Source organism: Trachypithecus francoisi, unplaced genomic scaffold (assembly GCF_009764315.1).
Source record: "Trachypithecus francoisi isolate TF-2019V2 unplaced genomic scaffold, Tfra_2.0 Lachesis_group8, whole genome shotgun sequence".
In the NCBI taxonomy this organism is placed as follows: domain Eukaryota; kingdom Metazoa; phylum Chordata; class Mammalia; order Primates; family Cercopithecidae; genus Trachypithecus; species Trachypithecus francoisi.
Genome location: NW_022681473.1, coordinates 111,294,230 through 111,315,353, shown reverse-complemented (window position 1 = coordinate 111,315,353; position 21,124 = coordinate 111,294,230). Strand labels below are relative to the sequence as shown.

The 21,124-nt window shown below is 44.0% G+C and overlaps 1 protein-coding gene across 1 annotated transcript; it reads left to right on the top strand.

Annotated features, from left to right (window-relative positions):
- Positions 1 to 976: 976 nt before the first annotated feature.
- BSX (brain specific homeobox) lies at positions 977 to 5,372 on the top strand. Its single transcript, XM_033206868.1, has 3 exons — positions 977 to 1,401; positions 3,458 to 3,654; positions 5,013 to 5,372. Exons 1-3 carry the CDS (start codon positions 1,140 to 1,142, stop codon positions 5,250 to 5,252), a joined length of 699 nt encoding a protein of 232 aa, XP_033062759.1. The 5' UTR covers positions 977 to 1,139; the 3' UTR covers positions 5,253 to 5,372.
- The last annotated feature ends 15,752 nt before the right edge of the window (positions 5,373 to 21,124 follow it).

Sequence of the window (21,124 nt, the reverse complement as noted above, 5' to 3'; positions counted from 1 at the left end):
CTTCTTTTAATTTCCCTGAGTTTAACATCAATAATTAGAGCAATTTTTGGAGATGTGAGCTGAAATTACCCCTACTGTGTTGTAGATGATCACCCTAATTTTAGCAAATTGACTCCAGGGAAATAAATGTGACAGATTAGAAAAAAACAAACAGAAAAAAAACCCGAAAGATTGGTAGGGACAGAAATGAAAGAGGCTGGGAAAGAGGAGTGGGAAACAAAAACGTAGTACAATTATTTCAGGGGGCTAGGGTTGAAAAAGTAACAGCAGAAATAGCAAACTGCGTGAGTGAAATGAGGAGAAAGTAAATATTTTAGGGGACATGGAGGATGGCACTAAGAGATGACTCTGGACATATTTACACAGACCAAATAACTTGACTAATGTAGACATAACCCTCCTCCTGCCCACTGCCTATAACTGAGATAAAGACTGTTATGATGACCATCATCATTTTCTTTCTTTACCTTAATAATCCAGTCATCCCTCAGCCATAAGCTTAAGTAGAATCTAGCAATTTGAAGTATCAGGTGCCCTTTCTCCTCACTTCCTCCCTTCTTTTTTTGCCACCAAAATTATGGAAACTCTTAAAACCCAGGCCTAAATGCCTGAATAAGTGCTTTATCCCTATTGCTTTGGTGCCCTTTTAGTGCCTTCTCCTCTGTAAAGAGGAGTTTGCCGGACAACAGAGACTTTTTCCTTTTAGCTTTCTTTTAAAAACGACTGGAAACAAAGCAGCCCCTGCAGTGACGGGGCAGAAATTGAGGTCAAGAAACCTGGTAGGAACAAGAACCCTGCGGGCTCTGTTGTTCCCAGGCTTGGCCGGTGGTGTTCAGCACCGCGGACAGCTCCCCGCCCCGCCCCGAGCCTCCCGCACCCTCCCCTCTGCCTCTGGCAGCCTCGTCATTGGCTCTCCCCGCTCCCCTCTCCAAGCTGCCAATTCTCCAACACAGAGACCCAACCTACCCAGGAGCTTGTCTTCTTGCCTCTCCAGCGCCCGGGGTAGCCCAGGCCCGGGAGAGAGCAGAGGAGATTCGAGCCTCGGAGGGTAGTTGCCGGCTTTCGAGCAGGCTTGAAGACTCTGCCTGCGTCCTCCACTTCGTCCCGGCCCTTGTCCTGTGGCAGGTGCTCCGCTCAAGATGAATCTCAACTTCACCTCTCCTCTACACCCGGCGTCTTCTCAGAGGCCCACATCCTTCTTCATCGAGGACATCCTGCTGCACAAGCCCAAGCCGCTGAGGGAGGTGGCCCCAGACCACTTCGCCAGCTCTCTGGCCTCTCGGGTGCCTCTGCTAGACTATGGCTACCCCCTCATGCCCACACCCACCCTCTTGGCTCCTCACGCCCATCACCCTCTGCATAAGGGAGACCACCACCATCCTTATTTCCTCACCACCTCGGGTAAGTAACAGGAGCTTCAAGGTATGGGCAGTGAGAGAGCAGGTCTTCTAGCACAGACCCTAAACCTGTGATGGAGCCAAGGAAAGGCCAGACTGGCTCTGCCTGGCTTGGTGGCCTCCTTCCCTAAGTGACAGTGGGAGTCTGGGGATATGGCTGACGCCATGCGGAGCTCCCTGGAGGCATACCAACTCACGGGGATAATTCGTGATCCCCCCCGCACTCTTCATAGCAGAGGATAGATGCCTGGTCAAGAGGCAGCATATAGGGTTTGACAATACTCTTGGTGGGCAGTGCTCAGTCTCCCTGCTTGTGATCTTCCTGGCCACTTTGGTCCATCTCTCAATCCTGATTCTCCGCCTCTGCCCACTCGGAGGGAGACCTTTGACCATCCCACCCCGTGGACAGAACTTTTCCTGCACAGAAACTCACAACACTCTGTCCAGGGCAGTTCTCTTTTTTCCAGGCACTGAGCATTTGCAGATACTGCTGGGGGCATAGAAGTGAATGAAGGTTTGGGCTTCTCTGAGAACGAAAGGTTTGGGCTAGCCTGAATAAGAGAGAAAGCGTGAGAAAAAAGGGGGGGGTTGGGGGAGATGCAGCTCTTTAACCCTCCTCACCTTCAATATCTAACATTTAACTCACAATCTTAGTCTGGGCTACCCTCCTCTGCCCCAGCTGCCATCATTGCTGGAGGCGGGTGCTAAAGTATTTTGATTTCTCTGGTCTGACAAAAAGCAGGGACTAGCAAAGTCTGTTTAGGACAGGAGGATGTGGGGAAATACCCAGATTTTTTTTTTCTGTCTCCCTCTGAAAGGCCACATCCATGGTTTTTTCTCTGGCGTTTTCAATCCAGCCAGAATAGAATAATTCGTTGAGTCCAGACTCATAGCTTGGAGGTGGCAACAACCATGGTCGGTGCAGGGGCTGGGAGCAAGACAGGAGGTAGTTTGTGGGCGCTGGAATCCAGAACAAAGCTAAAAGTGTTTGTAAGGTGGTAAAAAAAAATCCAGACTCCGGGGCAGTCGGTTGGAGGGGCAGTGATAAAATAAAGGCTGCATCCAGGTCCACATCTCTGCACTGGCTTCACCACCCGCTGGTGACAGTCTATTCTCAGTGGCGCCAGTGGTTCACCCATACAGCAGTGGCCAAAGCCCGCGGTACCCGCACTACTTGTTGTTATGTTTGTTTATTTTCCCTGGGATTGGCCGACGTTGCTTGTGGTAGCTTCTGTCCGCTTGGTGCGTCTCAGACAGAGTCAATCTTGCGAGGGTCAGGAAAGACAAGTTTTCCCGGACCCGGCCATGGAAAAGCGCCTCAAACCCTTCTGCTTCGCTGGCCTTGGAGAGGGAAAGAATGAGAAAAAGAATGAGGACCAGATTAGATAGCCGGGTCCCCAGCGCGACCCAGAAACGGACGAGGAGACGTGAGAGGCGGGAAATGCTCCTCTGTTCCCGCTCCGGGTCTTCTCCGGATAAGGCAGTTTTGCTTGGCTCCCTTTGGCTGCGGTGGGATAGGAGTGGCTTGGGAAACAGAAAGGTGTTTTTCAGTGAGGTTTAGAGGCAAGATTATGTCCATGCATCTGCTAGCCCCAGAACAGTACTGAGCGTCATCAGGGGTGTAGGAGGATACGGTGGGGGCTGGGGACAGCACTGCTCCTGGGCCATTTGACATTTGCAAAAAAACTTCGCCAGGCGCTGCTGAAGACGGCTCTGGCCTACCCTACGGAAGTCTCTCCAAGAAGACATTTTTAAACGGCCTCCGGATCTATTTTCCGATTTTCTTTTCTGTTTTATTTACTGTTTGTTGTTTGTATTTCTAGATGACTCTCCAGATAAAGATCTCCAAGCGCTATTTCTGAGGCTTTTTTTTTTTTTTTCTTCCTGTTTCTCTGCCCTGGATTCCTGAGAGAAAGGCTTGAGGGGCTTTGGGGCTAGCAGACTGGTGGAGGCGAGGGGCGGAGGGAGGCACTGGGGGCTAGGGGAAGGGAGGGGAGCGGTGCGGAAGTTGCTCTGCGGGGACCCAGGCTCTGCCCACTTGGTTGCTCTTCTTTCTGCAGGGATGCCCGTCCCAGCGCTGTTCCAGCACCCCCAGCACGCGGAGCTGCCGGGAAAGCACTGCCGCCGCCGCAAAGCCCGCACTGTTTTCTCTGACTCGCAGCTCTCGGGCTTGGAGAAGAGGTTCGAGATCCAGCGCTACCTGTCCACGCCAGAGCGAGTGGAACTGGCCACGGCCCTCAGCCTGTCCGAGACGCAGGTGGGCGGGAGGAGAGGGAGGCCCTGATCTCTTCTTCGTTCTTCTCTCCCTTCAGCTCTTAATACCTTCGGGACCTTGTGGAGTAGGAATGGACCCCCCGCTGACGCTTATTCTAGGCCTTCCTAAGAGCTTTCGTAAAATTACCCATACCAGGCCGGGCGTGGTGGCTCACGCCTGTAATCCCAGCACTTTGGAAGGCCGAGACGGGCGGATCACGAGGTCAGGAGTTCGAGACCAGCCTGGCCAACATGGTGACGCCCCATCTCTACTAAAAATACAAAAATTAGTCGGGTGTGGTGGCGCGCGCCTGTAATCCCAGCTACTGGGGAGGCTGAGGCAGAAGAATCGCTTGAACCCGGGAGGGGGAGGTTGCAGTGAGCCGAGATCGCGCCGCTGTACTCCAGCCTGGGTGACAGAGCCAGACTCCATCTAAAAAAAAAAAAAGAAAGAAAGAAAGAAAGAAAAAGAAAAAAAAGTACCGAGACCCCAACCTCACATTTCTCGAGCGGGGCTCTGGACAGGAAGGAAACACTCCTCAGGTAATTCTGACGACCACCTCCGGGTTAAGAACTATTATTCGCATGAATACTGGTCAGAGAGAGGAGTCTCTCCGACCAGGCTAGGAACCCGGGTCAGAGGTAAATGGTAAGCGTTTAGGCGAGTTCTTGTCCTGAGAGAAGTCCACACACGGAGATTTCTTCCCCCTTCTTTCTTTAGTCTCTCTCACAGCGGCCAATGTTCACATGCACCTCCGCTCCAACCCCAACACACACACTGTGGTTTAAGTCCCCTCCCTGTTCCCCTGTCCTGAGTGGAAGAACGGTTTTTATCTTCCTCCAAGCACTATTCACCTGCAACCTCAAACCTGCAACCCGTCCTCTCTTCCCCATTTCTCATAGTCTCTACCCAGAACGCCTCTTGCTGTGAAATCATTAGCTCTGCTAGGCCTGGGTCTGATTTTCTCTCGGATGAAAACCAGGAGGTTCAATTCTCATCTTCCTGTCCAGGAGTCTTGTGGATCAGGTGGTTAGATGTCTCAATCAGAGGAACATCAGCTGAGCCTAAAAAAGATTTGCCCACCCAGCACTTACTATTTATTAGTAGTTCTAATTAATAACAATATGCATAACTGCTAACCACCCATGTTAATTCTTATCATTATTTTGGGACAGTTACCCCTGAAAGCCTCAGACAGTTCGATTCTCATTCGGCTTAAGGCGATAACTTATGAGCAGTTGAGGCTATCACCGCTCTTGGATACTTCATCAACGGACTGCCGCCCATTTTCCTAAACCCCAGCAGCAATCGCTCAGATTTGGAGGAATGACATGATTTTATTTTTATCTCTCTGAAATCAGGTGAAAACATGGTTCCAGAACCGGCGGATGAAGCATAAAAAGCAACTGCGGAAAAGCCAAGACGAACCCAAAGCACCAGACGGGCCAGAAAGCCCCGAGGGCAGCCCCCGCGGTTCAGAGGCCGCAGCCGCCGAGGCTCGGCTGAGCCTGCCCGCCGGCCCCTTCGTGCTGACCGAACCAGAGGACGAGGTGGACATTGGAGACGAGGGGGAGCTGGGCTCAGGGCCACACGTGCTCTGAGTCGCCAGGCTGAGGAGGGTAGTAGGCAGGGGAAGAGACTGCGGGACCGAGCGCCATTCCCTCCCGGACGGGAAGACTCAGACTCCAGTCTCGTGGCGGGCCTTGGAGATTCGCTCCTGGAAGACAAACAAAACCCACCTGTCCTCCAGGCCAGTGCGGAGCCAGTGCGGCCCGCGGCCTGGCCTCCCGTTTCCCTCTCGCCCTCCGGGTCCCAGCCACTGGAGAGTGTGCGCCCGGGCGCGCATTTTCCTGCGTCCGTCGTCCTTGGGGTCGGGGACCAGCCCAGTACCGCGTCCTAGACTGGAAATTCGACTTTCGGCTCTCTGTTTTCTCCGATTAGAGACCCCTTTCTCCCTCGCCTCTCAGCAACTTGCCCCTAGCTCTGTTCTTTCCTCACCACGCCAACTCCTTGCCCTTTCTTGGGCAGTCCGTTTGGCTGCAAAGGGACCAGGTCTCTGGGGCCTCCGCTCCACGGGGATCCAGATAGAACCGCAATCTGATCTTTAAAACGTCTAGTGTCAGGACAGACTCATGCACTGCTCGTCACTAACCTCCTGCTCGCTCCCATCCCCCATGCCCCGAGTCTCATCTCTGACTCAAATACGAAGGCGACTCCCTTCTTCTCTGGGCGGCGCTTCCATCCTCTCTCGTCCCTGTTCTCCGCTAGAGCTCGCGGTTCTGCATCCTGGCACCCTTCCTCAGCTTGTGGCCCCCAGGCGCAGACGCCCCTTACGCCCTGTGTCCCGCGTACTGCGCGGCGCCAGCGCGCGGCGGGAAACTTGGGCACAGAAAACCCTTAGAGCAATTTCTGCTTCCCGAACTTGTTGCGCTCCTGTCCCGCAACGCTTCCACGTTCCACGGGCTTCTGATATTTTAAAACGGAGAGTTCCTCGGGTTGTGTGTGGAAATACTCATTCTCAGTGCATTTTAGGAAATCAAGATGCAGGCCAAAGGGTTAAGGCTAAAGGCGTTCCGGGCGTGCACCTGTGGGGACTTAGATGGGGCGGGGGTCTCATTGACTTTGCGCTTTACCCCTCTTCTTTTCCCTGGGAGGTCTCTTATTCTTTTACCGGGTCTGTAGTCTCTTAGATCATGAAAGGCTCGCCAGGCAAAACTGGGAATGATCACGCGTTTCCAGGAATGGTTTGCTACCGCGTTCTCCCACGCGTACGCCCCCTCCCCTCGGCCCTAGGCAGTTTCCTAGTCCCTGTAGAAACGAACTTGCGAATAACCTTTCATTAACAGATCCCCTCCCTCTCACTCCAATTTTTCTGTTTCTAATCGTTTGATTAATGGTCTTGAGTTCCACTTACGTGGAAAAGTGGCTCTGGTATTTTGTGGCTCTGAAATGCTGAAGAGACAGAGATGTACTGATATTTGGAGTTTGAAATTATACTACCGAATTGTGTGATGACCCTACACACTCAGTACGCGTATGAAACGTAGCAGCTGCGCCAGAGGCACTCTCACCTTCTGATTCTTTGGCTTCTGGTTGTGTCTTTAGGTGAGTCCGGGAAGGGTGGAAAAGAATGAGTAGGACTGAGTGGAATCCTGACCCTCGGGTTCTAATGATTAATAATAATTATATAAACAATAGTGGATGTGAGCGTGGGTTAATCTTTTTGTTTTCGTATTTCTCCAATATGGGGATGAATCCTAAAGATCATTTTAGGTCTAAGTTCTATACTTATGTGAATGTAGCAGGAGGCCTTTTCATTTTTCTGCAATAGGCTTGTTGGAGAAACATTATCCCAGGTAAAGATAAGTGTCAGAGTGACAGCTTATCCAGGTGCATCATGTAGGAGGCAAAATTATTGGTTTTAAAACATAAGCATTGTATAGCCTTTTGGATTTTCCAAAGTGCTCTGTAATCAATCAATGATCTTGTGGGTCTCAGATGACATGGGTATTTTCCCCTTTCATAGATGAGGAAATTGAGGCTTAGCAAGATTGAAGGATTTACTCATGAAATCAGGACTAGCTGACAGCCAAGGAAGGATTAAAAAATGTCTCTGACTCCTTGTTAACTTCTTTTCTCATGCAGTTTATTTATTCATTTTTCTTGGTAACAATGCATTGATTGGCATTTTGTCTCTATCACTTTATAAGAACACCTCTCTCATTTCTTTAGATTACACAGCCTAAAGATTGTGGCTATTAAAAGCAAATCTATGCTCAGATTTCTCTCCTCCCTCCCTCCCTCCCAGTACTGTTTTGTTAAGGCAGAAGTTTTTGGCAAATGTTTTACAGTAAGACAAAAGACTTGGTGGAAGAAAAAGTGATTTGTGACTGAGAATGTTCTTGGTAACCTGGAAGGGAAAGTGTGTGTCCCTTGTGTATGGTGATACTATTACACAAGATTATGGAGCCAAGGGAAAAATCGAATTCTTCTAATCCCAGGAAGAACAACTACTAAATAGGATTTTGAAAGAATCTTTAAAGTGAGTAGAAAAACTGTATTTGGGCAAAAGTGTGTATGTGTGTGTGTGTGTGTGTATGTGTGTGTAAATTAGATGGTGAACCCAAACTCAAAAGCACCAGGCATTTCTGTCTTCTGCTTTCACAACAACTTGTCAAGGGCTTGTTCTGAGTCTAACAAGAGTGGATTGGGTGTATTTCATGACCTTTTTGTCTTGGAAAAGCAGACAATAGGAATCTGCTTGGAAAAGCAGATAAATAGGAAAGCTGTTAGTATATGCACAGCTCTGCCTGATTGGAGGCAGGATGAGTCCTGAAGCCCAGGGACTATTTAGGTCTATAATTCATGAACATTAAACTTGGGAAGATACTCATTCCTCCTTACCCTTGTCCTCCCCTGTGGTGGTTTCTTGGCGGATTAGGTAGCAAGGGAAGAGGTGAGAACTGTGGCACCAGCCATACCAACTATGGCACAGTTTTCTCATCAAAAAATTCCCTGAAATTGATGGCAAACAATCCAATAGCAAAGTTCTCCTAGTTTTATTTATTTTTATTTTTATATAATGAGTTAGTGATAGTGGTAGAGGATAGGCACAATTTAGTATCGATTTAATGTAATATGACAGCACTTTTTGGTTTTGGCTTTCAATACTGATCGAAGCTTCCATAGGCTGAAAAAGTATTTTGTCTGAATAATCCAGGCTTTTGCCTCAACTCAGTTTCACTTGTGGTAAAGATCTGACAAAACTATGTTTATTATGATATATTAAAGAAAGACATTCAGAGGTCTAATTTTGAAGAATCAAAAATATCACAAAATAGCCAATGTAGGGAAGTCATGTTAGATCTAATCCCATATGTCGTAAATAATTTGTTCTGTACTTGTTCGAATGCTCTGTTTCTGATGGACTTCATTTCATAGATTCTCAGAGAGGGATTCCTGATAATATTTCTGCTCACATGATGTGAGAACGTAAGAAATGGACAACATACCATACAGCTCAGTTTTAGCTGATGGTAGCACTAAGAAATGCTGAGCTGGAGTCTATGACACCACTTCAAAAGATAGAGGGTTGGCTTTCATCGATGTATTTGATAATTAGAGAGAGATGTGAAGGCACAGAGCAAGCAGAATGCTTTCTGGTGCTAAGAGAATTGTGCAATAAACATACTTAGTTTAAGCAGTGACTCCCTGGTCTTCCTGAATTGGGTTCAATATATGTGAAAAATAACAAGTTAATTGATGTATTTTATATATTTATATTTTTGGCATCACATTTTAAAGAGAATATAGACAAGCTAAAACTCATCCAGTATGCAGGAAACTGGATAGTAAAGGGTGTGGAAAACCACAAATAAAGAAGAGTGAGCTTTAGCTTGGAGGAGCAAAGCTTTGGGGGATAAGTGGGGAAGGAGGTTCAGCTATGGTAGTTGAATCTGAATGGTTATGGGGCTACTAAGCATGAAGAGGTATATCTATTCTGCCATGCTAACAGATGATAGAACAAGAATCAATGGCTGATTCCAGGGAAGCAGATTCTGGAACAACATTCGAGGATAGGCACTGTGCCGTACATCAACAGAACAGGGTAAGTCCACAAAACATTGAGTACCTTTTCACTAGAAATCCCAGAGGCTGCAAGACAAAACATAAGGGCTTCTCTATTACAGATTTCTCCATTAGTGGGAGATTGGGCTAGATATCCTGTACGGTTCTTTCTAACTGTTAAGATCCTAATCTATCTCTTTTTTTGTAGGAAAGGGACCGCAAGTCCCAAGTTATTAAATTTTTTTATCTCACAAAGATTTCAGTTTCTAGACTTTAATTTAAACACATATATCCACAACAATTAGAAGTTTCAAGGGAAACAACAAAGACAGGAAAAGGATATTTCTTTATTTATTAAAGAAGTTCCAACACCTCATTCTAGAAGGTCAGCAAGAACACAGCGAGAACTAAGTCAAGGACAAAGATATAGTCAGGAAGAAATTGTCAGTGTTAGAAGAGACATTTGACAAAATCTAAGCCCTTCATTTTATAAATTGGAGAAATTAAGGCCCAGATATAGTGGTGAGTGCTTTGCCAACGTCACAAACACAGTGGCGGAATTAAGACTAGAAGCCAATGTTAATTGTCATACCTAACAAGTAACTCATGTGATAAAAGTGATTGTGGAGCTATTGTCATCGTAGCATGTGGAGGAGAAGATTTTCATAGCAATTTTGGATATAAGTTTTTAACAATGCAGGTAGAAATTATCCAGTAAAATCTTAGGTCAACTTTTGGAAAAACTTCTGATTAAGAGCCATCTGAAAGTTGAATGAGCTTTCCTGAAGGTACTAAATTCCTGAGCCCCGTTTTCCTTGAAGCCTATTTAGAAAGTAGTCCTATATCCAATAGGATGAGCTAGATGATTTCTTAGCCATCTTAAATTTCTACATTTCTCTACTATAAAAATTTTGACCTGATCTCTTTTAATTACAGATGAAGCAACTGACAGTCAGAGATACTGACTTGTCTGAAGTCAGACAGCCTGTTATCAGGGAAGTTATGAAATTAATACATCTAACAGTCAGAGATAATTCCAATAATATTTAGGATGAGATGAAAATTCAGAATGGTTCTCCTATTTTCTCTCCTATTGTATTTTCTGGTTGTAACCCCCTCACAATGACACATTTCTTTTCCATTTTATTTATGATTGTTCTCTGAGAATTCCCAGTGTGTACACTGATAACCTTTCCTCCATGATTTCATTGATAAGAATTCCATGAGCCTTCTCCTATTACCTTTTTTTTTTTTTTTTAGACGAAGTCTTGCTCTGTCGCCCAGGCTGGAGGAGTGCAGTGGCATGATCTCGGCTCACTGCAAGCTCTGCCTTCCGGGTTCACACCATTCTCCTGCCTCAGCCTCCAGAGTAGCTGGGACTACAGGCGTTCACCACCACACCCAGCTATTTTTTTTTTTTTTTTTTTTTGTACTTTTAGTAGAGATGGGGTTTCACTGTGTTAGCCAGAATGGTCTCCATCTCCTGACCTCGTGATCTGCCCGCCTCGGCCTCCCAAAGTGCTGGATTACAGGCTAGAGCCACCGCGCCCGGCCTTGACTCTCTTTATAATATTGAGTAACCACATCAGATTTAGCATGGTGAATGGCTTGACCTAGAGGCTTAAATTCTATTTTTTTTTTTCCCTGACAGAGTCTTACTCTGCCACCCAGACTGGAGTGCAGTGGCACAATCTCAACTCACTGCAACCTCTGCTTCCTGGGTTCTGGCAATTCTCCTGCCTCAGCCTCCCAAGTAGCTGGGATTACAGGTGTGTGCCACCATGCCCAGCCTATGTTATTTTTTTAGAGACAAAGTCTTACTCTGTAAGCCAGGCTCGCTGCAACCTCTGCTTCCCAGGGTCAAGTGATTCTCATGCCTCAGCCTCCAGGATAGCTGGCATTACAGGCACACAACACTATGCCTGGCTAATTTTTGTATATATATATATATGGTAGAGACTGGGTTTCACCATGTTGGCCAGGTTGGTCTCAAACTCCTGACCTCAGGTGATCTACCCATCTCAGCCTCCCAAAGCGTTGGGATTAGAGGTGTGAGCCACCCTGCCTGGCCCTAATTTTTGTATTTTTGATAGAGACGGGGTTTCAACATGTTGGCCAGGCTGGTCTCTAACCCTTAGCCTCATGTGTTCTGTCTGCCTCTTCCTCCCAAAGTGCTAGGATTATAGGCATGAGCCACTGTGCCAGGCCGATGCTTAAATTCTAATTTTACTTTTATCAATGATAACATTATTTCTCTAACTTGTTATCTGAAAAATGAGGTAAGTGCCCTATGAATCAGTTTACAATTGTTGAGGGGATAAGAACTATGAAAGTACCTGCTGTGAGATCTTGGATGAAAAGAGCTAGAGGAAGATAATGACTTACAATATAGATCTGAACTTATCAGTGATAAATGTGATATGTTGCAAACGCCATAGGACTACAACTGTTACAACCTGGTTAACTAAAAGGTATTAGTCTTGGACCTAATCACATCATTACAAAGGAGTTATGTCTCTTTCAAAGAAATTTTATCTTTTAAAGTAACTTCATCTTATTTTCTCTTTGTCTGTCATTGTTCTACCTCTTGGGCTGAGAGAGGATGTGTAAGCCCTGAATGAAATAGGATTCAGAGCCTTTATTAAGGGTGTTTCTGTTAGAAGTGTCCTTTTCCGCACCATTACTTATCCAATACTCACCCAGCCCCAGGGTTTCTGTTATCCTATTTGGTGACAGACATAAGGCTATGTGGGGAGGGAAGTTAGAATTCAAATTCGTGGGAACCCTCTTAAGTGATAAAGACTTGCCTATGATTCCAGTACGGAATCTCTCAGGAAAAGACATGATTTCTTCTGAAGTTTTTGTAGAACTTTTTAGCTTAAAAAAAGACATGATGGGCCTGGCACAGTGGCTCACACCTGTAATCCCAGCTCTTTGGGAGGCCAAGGTGGGCAGATCATGAGGTCAGGAGATCAAGACCATCCTGGCTAACACGGTGAAATGCCATCTCTACTAAAAATACAAAAAAAAAATAGCCAGGAGTGGTCGCGGGTGCTTGTGGTCCCAGCTACTTGGGAGGCTGAGGCAGGAGAATGGCGTGAACCCAGGAGGGGGAGCTTGCAGTGAGCTGAGATAATGCCACTGCACTCCAGCATGGGAGACAGAGCGAGACTCCATCTCAAAAAAAAAAAAAAAAGACATGATGAGCTGGGCGCGGTGGCACACGCCTGTAATTCTAGCACTTTGGGAGGCTGAGGTGGGTGGATCACTTGAGGTCAGGAGTTCAAGACCAGTCTGGCCAACATGGTGAAACCCTGTCTCTACTAAAAACACAAAAATTAGCCGGGAGTGGTGGCGCACGCCTGTAATTCCAACTACTTGGAAGGCTGAGGAGGGAGAATCGCTTGAACCTGGGAAGTGGAGGTTGCAGTGAGCTAAGATCTCACCACTGCACTCCAGCCTGAGCAACAGAGCAAGACTGTCTCAAAAAAAAAAAAAAAAAAGAAAAGAAAAGACAAAAAACCCCATGATAGATATCTTTTTATGACAAGAACAAGTTGTTTAAAAATATTGACAAATAGAAACTTTGGAAATTAGCTGAACATTTCTTCTTCTTCTTCTTCTTCTTTTTTTTTTTTTTCCAGAACAGAGTCTTGCTCTGTCGCCCAGGCTGGAGTGCAGTGGCACCATCTTGGCTCACTGTAACCTCCACCCCCGGGTTCAAGTGATTCTCCTGCCTCAGCCTCCCAAGTAGCTGGGACTACAGGTGCGTGCCACCATGCCTGGCTAATTTTTTGTATTTTTAGCAGAGACGGGATTTCACTGTGTTACCCAGGATGGTCTCAATCCCCTGATCTCGTGATCCACCTGCCTTGGCCTCCCAAAGTGCTGGGATTACAGGCGTGAACCACCACACCCGCCCTTAGCTGAACATTTCTAACACCTTTTGTCACCCTAGTCTCCATGGCTATAGATGATGGAGTTATTAAGTGTAGTTGCCAAATTCTAGCTGGAAATTAAAGAATGGCTAAATAGTTTTTATTTTTCCACAGTGCTTAACTTGGGATTGGAAATAGGCTATGGAAAACAATGGGTATAGGATAAAAGGGTGGCTCTTTATCCTGAGTTTCAAATGAGAATAATTTACATGCTATGAGCAAAAAATGAATACTGTATGCTTGCTCTGCTCTTTTTCCATCTATTTTTTTCTCCTTCCCATCCTAAGTTCTTCATTTTTAATTTTAAATATTAGGCTTTTATCACCATGCACATTGTTTAAAGAGTCAAATAGTTCTATGAGTTTTATTAGGTTTTTTGTTGTTGTTTTTGTTGTTGTTGTTTTTGAGACGGAATCTCGCTCAGTCGTCCAGGCGCCATCTAGGCTCACTGCAAGCTCCGCCTCCCAGGTTCACGCCATTCTCCTGCCTCAGCCTCCCGAGTAGCTGGGACTACAGGCGCCCACCACCGCGCCCGGTTAATTTTTTTGTATTTTTAGTAAGACGGGGTTTCACCATGTTAGCCAGGATGGTCTCGATCTCCTGACCTTGTGATCCGCCTGCCTCGGCCTCCCAAAGTGCTGGGATTACAGGCGTGAGCTACCGCGCCCGGCCCGAGGATTATTTTTAAAGAGAGCAGTCCCGTGCCCCTTTCTTGTTTTCTTCACTACAGAGGCAACCACTTTCAATTTTTAGCTGATAATTTTGGTATTTATCTCCACGTTTCTAAATTGTCACTGAATTGCTAGTTTTTGTTTGTTTGTTTGTTTGTTTGAAATTTATATTTTGGAAATTATCTAGTACTTCACACTATAAAAAGTGAAACTTTCATTTTGTTGCTATTCCCTATTTCTATTTCTCCCCTATTCCCAAAACATATGTGTGCACCCTTTCTGTCCTTCTAGCATAATTTTGGTTAGACCATTTTTAAAATTATTATTTATTTATTTGTTTATTTTGAGACAGAGTCTTGCTCTGTCACGCAGGCTGCGGTGCAGTGGCACGATCTTCACTCACTGCAACCTCTGCCTTCCAAGTTCAGGTGATTCTCTTGCCTCAGCCTCCAGAGAAGCTGGGATTACAGGCATGCACCACCACACCCGGGTAATTTTTGTATTTTTAGTAGAGATGGGGTTTCACCATGTTTGCCAGGCTGATCTCGAACTTCCAACCTCAAGTGATCCGCCCGCCTTCGCCTCCCAAATTGCTGGGATTACAGGAGTGAAGCACCGCGCCCAGCCTAGACCATTGTTACCATGTGTACATGCAATTCTCAGCTAAGCCAGGAAATCAATGACTTTTCTGTGAGAATTTTGTTTTCCTTGCAATTAATACTTATTTTATTATTCTTAATTTTAATGTACTTATGACTAATTTATTCCCAAATTCTTTGCCATTTGTCTATATCACACTCTCAAGATATTCACAAATTCCTAACATTTTATTTTCCTGAACAAACCTCTCCCAGAGCTTTCTGATCTGCTCCATTCTGGATTCTATGTAAATGGCTCTCCCTTCCCAATCATCTTGGGGGTTCCTTTAATTTCACTGTTTTTTGTTTTTGTTTTTGTTTTTGTTTTTTTTGAGATGGAGTCTTGCTCTGTCGCCCAGGCTGGAGTGCAGTGGCGCGGTCTCGGCTCACTGCAAGCTCTGCCTCCCCGGTTCACGCCATTCTCCTGCCTCAGCCTCCCGAGTAGCTGGGACTACAGGCGCCCGCCACCACGCCCGGCTGATTTTTTTTGTATTTTTAGTAGAGACGGGGTTTCACCGTGTTAGCCAGGATGGTCTCCATCTCCTGACCTCGTGATCCGCCCACCTCGGCCTCCCAAAGTGCTGGGATTACAGGCGTGCGCCACCGCGCCGGGCCCACTGTATTTTACTCTTGTTTCCCATATCTTTTTGTTTCTTGGTTTACTCTCTCATTTTGGTGGAGCACAGTCTACTGTAGTTTCTTGACAATTGGTATGTGAGAGGTAAATGTTTGGAGATCATCCTTATCTAAAAATCTCTTTATCCTAATTTCATGCTTTATTAGTAATGTGGCTAAGTATAGCATTCTAAGTTGGAAATCATTTTTGAATACTTTTGAATTCATCACTCCACTGACTTTTAGCTTCCAATTGCTATCGTGAAGTCTAAAATGACTTCAATTCTTGATTTTTTATGTGTGTCCTGTTTTATTTATTCATTTATTTTCCTTTTTGGAAGCTTGTAGGATACTTTCTTTGTAGCCAGTATCCTGAAATTTTACAATTATATGCCTTGCTTCAGGTTTATTTTCATCCATTGTTTCAGATATTCAATAAATTCTTTAAGTCTGAAAATGTCTTTTTTTTTTTTTTCAGTTATGGAAGTACTCTTGAATTCTTTAATGATTTCTATATATCTTCTGTTATTTGGATTTTTACCCGCTGGGTTTATTCTCTAAATTCCTAATCTCTTATCTCCTATTTTGTATCTCTTTGCCTTTTTTCTCTGATTTTTGGAAAAATTCCTCAATATTGTCTTCTAACCTTATTTTTGTGTTTGTAATTTTTTGACTCTAATTGTAATTCCCAAGATCTCTTTTAATTTTCTTGTCCACCTCCTTTTAAAAATAGTCCTGTGTCATATCCTCAGATGTTTGGAAATTCTTGGTTGTCTGCTCATATTTAAGTGAGAGGCTAGACGGCTGATAGGAAACTATGAGTACATGAGTGGGACTTGTGGATTGTGAGGTTAAACTGTAGGATAACAAAGTTGGGGTCTTTAGTTGGCGAACCTCTGAAATCAGGATTTTTAAGTCTTTTCTTTTAGGCTGGTCAGATTCTCCAGAGAAGAACTTTCCAAATTCCTGCTTGTAGGATAAAGTCCCAACGTTCTGGGAGCCAAATGGAAGAAGACCAGAGGTTTCTGTGTTTACAGTACACATGGTCACTATTGACTCTTTTTTCAGTACTTACTGTGTATCCTCAATAGAACCAGTTGTCCCTGACTCCAAAGATACTAGGGCAGTGTGTTTTACTGCGTCAGTGGAGGAGCTGTGCTTGGATGCGTGGGAACTGAGGAAAGGATTCACAGGTGTAACTGCTCTTAAACTGACTTTCATGCAGTCACCCTTCCTTAGCTCCCCCGGCCCCACATCTCCATTCATTCCTACTTTGAGAGGTAACTGACACCATTAATTCCTGAGCATTTTGGGTATTCTAGAGTATAAGTCAGGTTGATTCTTGGCTTTCCTATTGCTAGCTTAGAATTTAGTATTTTTGAGAAATCTGATATTCTATGAAAAGGTAAAAAGAATTTAGTGTTTTCTGGGTCTGCTAAGTTTTTAAAACAACTCATTCATATGCTTTTCAGTTTTCTTTTCTTTTTTTTTTTTTTTTTTGAGACGGAGTCTCGCTCTGTCGCCCAGGCTGGAGTGCAGTGGCCGGATCTCAGCTCACTGCAAGCTCCGCTTCCGGGTTTACGCCATTCTCCTGCCTCAGCCTCCCGAGTAGCTGGGACCATAGGCGCCCGCCACCTCGCCCGGCTAGTTTTTTTTGTATTTTTTAGTAGAGACGGGGTTTCACCGTGTTAGCCAGGATGGTCTCGATCTCCTGACCTCGTGATCTGCCTGTCTCGGCCTCCCAAAGTGCTGGGATTACAGGCTTGAGCCACCGCGCCCGGCCGCTTTTCAGTTTTCAAAATGTTGTTACTATTGTCCCTCCTCCTGTTCTCCTTGTTTTTATATATTTATGCAATTTAAAAACCTTTACTATTATTTTAGTAGGACTTGTCAAGGGACTGAAATAGATGTGTGTGTGTGTATGAGAGTGTGTGTGTGTGCTTAGTATACCATATTTTGAATTTTCTGTTATTTTATTTTGGCATTTACAGTGAGTAATGGAGGTGTTGATCTTTTATCTTAACATTTCTTTTATGTAACTGAATTGTTGAGGTACAGGAGAATTGCATTATCACTGGAACAGATTAGAAGGCTGATTTCCTTGCCAAAACACAGAATAGCCCGCCTACTTCACATTAAGTGATGCAGTACCAACGGCTTGGATCTGCCTGGTTGAGAAAATTGAAAGTTAGAGTTAGTTCTTAAGAATCTTTGTCTGTGGAAGGTTCTGAATAGCTCTACCAGATAGTCTTATAAATTTCAAGGTGAGGAAATTTATATTATTTCATTTTCCTTTGTCTCAGATTAATTTAAAACCTAGGTCCCTAGCTGCCTGAGGAGAGGGGAGAAACAGAAAGGATGAACCGAGAAAGCAAGACAAAGATACAGATACACAAATAGACACATACAGACACACGCATATACAAGTCTCTAAAGAGAATGACGCACACAGGACAGGAAGAATTGGGAGGTGATCAATTAAGACATTAAGTGTTTTGTGACACATGGATGCATCTGCATTTTGCCCTGGGAACAAGGGCCATCAGCTCATTTTCAGAGGGCTGCTGGCTTCTGCAGCTCACTCCTCAGATCAAAGCAAAACTGTCTGCTTGCATTTTCCAATCAGAATAGGGATGCTAATTTATACTCCTTAATGTGTGATGGTAAGAGACTCCTTCAATTAACTGAATTCTATAGCCAGCAAAATAAAAGGTATACAAAGAGGCACAGGCTGGAAGAGCTGAAATTCTCATTAAATCAAAAGGTCCAGTATTCATTACCTCATGCATCTGAGGCTAAACACTAAATATTGGGATCATCAAAGGAGGTTTAATGGGTTAAATTGAGAATATAATCTAATTAAAATATTAGGCATGGCTAAATAGTTCTTTGATATTCATCTAAAGGTTTCATTAAAAATAGATGCTTGAGGTTTGTATCATAGGAGATTATCAATTTTAAGCAGAAACAACAGATTTAGGAACCTCATCGGCACTGCTTCAAAGTGTCACCATTGTGTGGAAGCAGGGGAAATGGGAAAAGGCATCACTGCCAGGTGACAGGGTGGAGATATGGTATGAGGCAGGGCCAACCAGGCTTCATGATCATGATTTTGATAGTTGTCTGGATGGTCAAAAAATAAAGCGTAAGATTAATTGGGGAGATGATTTTGCCACAGAGGAAAGAGTAAAGCATAGAGATCTGAACTGGTTTTATTCAGTGTGTTCTTGGCTTCCTTGCTCTGTTTAGACAGCTTCCCAAAGAATGGCCGATCATATTTTCTGGGTTTTAAATTTTGGGCAGTTATTTCCCCTACTATGAAATTTGAACCATAGGCATACTTAGCACTAAAACCTCTCTTGCAAAAGCTGGAGACCCTAGTGACAGAGGGTGCCCTGAGTAGCCTGTTTAGCAGCCCCAGTATCAGTGCTGGTCTCTACAAGCTGCCAGTTCAGCAAAGGGTATTTATGAAATCTTATCAGATATTTCCAAGTCTCCACTAAATACATTTGCCTGGAATGCTCACATCATTGTAAACCTCTCAACCTGTTCGAGCTATTTAATAGCGGAAGACCATTTATTCAGCTTATTGAAAATTAATTACTTACATTACCCCGGTTTGCAAGGGGGAAATGAAAAGGCAATGGAGAGGCAGCAAGGGAGATAAATCCAGTTCCCCAAATTCTTTTTTCCTTTCTTCATATTTTCCAGAGCCCCTATACTGAGAGGTGGAAAGAGCTGAAAATATTAGTCATTTTGTATCTTATTGTATCTTGCAATGTGTTGTCTAATTTCCAGTTATTTTACTGAGCCAAAAGGAAATAACCAAACATGAAAAGTGGGAGTGTTTCACACTAGAGAGTAATTTAGAGAGTTTGATGAATGAATGAATGAATGAATGAATGAAGTCTTCCATCTGAAGCCTTTTGCTTTCCATTAGCCAGATGTTTGCTTAGGAAATTGAGTTATTTTATGTTTCTTTCCTCTGTCTCTTTGTGAGACAGATGTGTGGTTTTGCTTAATGAAGTTACAGGGTGTGTAGAAAAAACACTGCACTTAGTCCGGAGGCAGTAGGGTCGGGGGACAGTGCTGAGCATCAGATTTTCAGCTCCGGGGACCCTGCTTCAATATATTTCAAAAAGTGGAATAAACATCTAAATATAACTTTTTGTTAGAACATACGTATTTTGCCTTTATAGTATGGGAATAATATTTTGACAATATCTTATCATCACTGACGTAGGGAGAACAAGCACAATGGATAAACAAAATCCACAGTCATTCAAAAATTTCACTTCCTGCTACAGTTTTAAATCCTTTCCTGACTGGGAAAACAACTAAAGAGGCAAATGGAGCATTCTGTATCTTTGTGTCTCCTTGTTTTTACCTATTAGGAATAGAAATTGTGGAAACACAGTTAGCATTAGGGAGGAGAATTCCTACAGTCATCCTACGAATACTTGACTGTTAGAATGAAATGCATATTATTCAAGTCTGATTCTTACTCTAATAGGAAAAGGTAATCTTTTTTTTTTTTTTTTTTTTTTTGAGACAGAGTCTCGCTTTGTCGCCCAGGCTGGAGTGCAGTGGCACCATCTCGGCTCACTGCAAGCTCCACCTCCCGGGTTCACACCATTCTCCTGCCTCAGCCTCCCAAGTAGCTGGTACTACAGGCGCTGCCACCACACCTGGCTAGTTTTTTTGTACTTTTAGTAGAGACGAGGTTCCACTGTGTTAGCCAGAATGGTCTCGATCTCCTGACCTCGTGATCCACTCGCCTCAGTTTCCCAAAGTGCTGGGATTACAGGAGTGAGCCACTGTGCCCGACTAGGAAAAGGTAATCTTAAAAAAAGCATATTTAGGAAAGCAACCCTGATTTTTACTTAGGAACTTCACATTTTCAAATGCTACTTCTAATATAATGGCAACAGATACATTTTGAAGCACATCTTGGGATAGAATTAGCAAAACTCAGATATCTGCAGACTATCGTCCACATCCAATTCATTTTCTGCTATTTTTCAATAAGTAATTAAAGAAGAATCCCCCCTGAGTTATCTAGTCTGCTATTGTGGGCCATTTGCTATCAACTCAAAGTTCTCAATTAGCTCCAGTGTTGTTATAATTACCGGACGTGTTTTCAAACAACTCCCAGTTAATAACTGTTGGGATGAAGAGTCATTTTCTCACTATAGACTAGACTGTGCACGTTCATGCTTGCTGTGATGTTTTGACAATGATTCATTAGCCAATAATAAGGCCCCAATTGGAACCATTAGGCATCAGTGCCTCTGCTAGGCTTACCTTTTATTTTGTTCCTCAACATTGTCTTTTCTTGACTTGGTTTCTGGATAACTCCCAAGAGACTCCTTACTATACAAAACAATATCAGGAAGACAGCTGTCATTAAATTCAGCTACTTGTAAAAAAAAAAAAGCTCCCTTTAAGAGGATGCTCTTGTTGGAAACTCAAGATGGAAAAACACAATTAAAAGGAGGCTTTAATAAGAGAGAATACATGGTTTAAATGTCCTTTACTTGCACCAGTTGATAGACATTAGGCAGATTGGGTACTGTGTCTTTCAATGGCATGTATATAACATCTAGTCAAACACAGGGGCGCCATCATTACATCACTTAAGTTTGAAGTTTTTTGTTTTCTAATTCGATTATTTTTTATTTTTGAATATTTGAAACAGAAATGCTACAAAATTGATCACTGATCCAATTTGGGCCTATAAAAGATCACTATTGTTGTCATTAGTACAATTTACTTTAAAACAGGAGCAAAAAACGTGTTTGTCATTCCCTGTTTTTGCGAAATGTCTCCCCTTAGTATTATGATAGTTCAGTGACATTCTGCTATATTTCACTATTGTGAGATGACGTGGAGCCAAATGAAGGGCCACTTTGATTCATTCTTTGATTTCAACCCCAAACTTTCAGCAAATATGTTTTATTTCATAGCCAAAGTTATTTTAGATGCCACATGGCACTATATAAAGAATTTTCTTGTCCTCAAGTCTTATGTACTGGATAGTAAA

Excerpts from the sequence above, each read along its gene's own strand:
- BSX (XM_033206868.1), top strand. The coding sequence starts at position 1,140 with ATGAATCTCAACTTCACCTCTCCTCTACACCCGGCGTCTTCTCAGAGG. Across the intron at positions 1,402-3,457 it reads TTATTTCCTCACCACCTCGG|GGATGCCCGTCCCAGCGCTG; the intron begins GTAAGTAACAGG and ends TTCTTTCTGCAG. Across the intron at positions 3,655-5,012 it reads TCAGCCTGTCCGAGACGCAG|GTGAAAACATGGTTCCAGAA; the intron begins GTGGGCGGGAGG and ends CTCTGAAATCAG.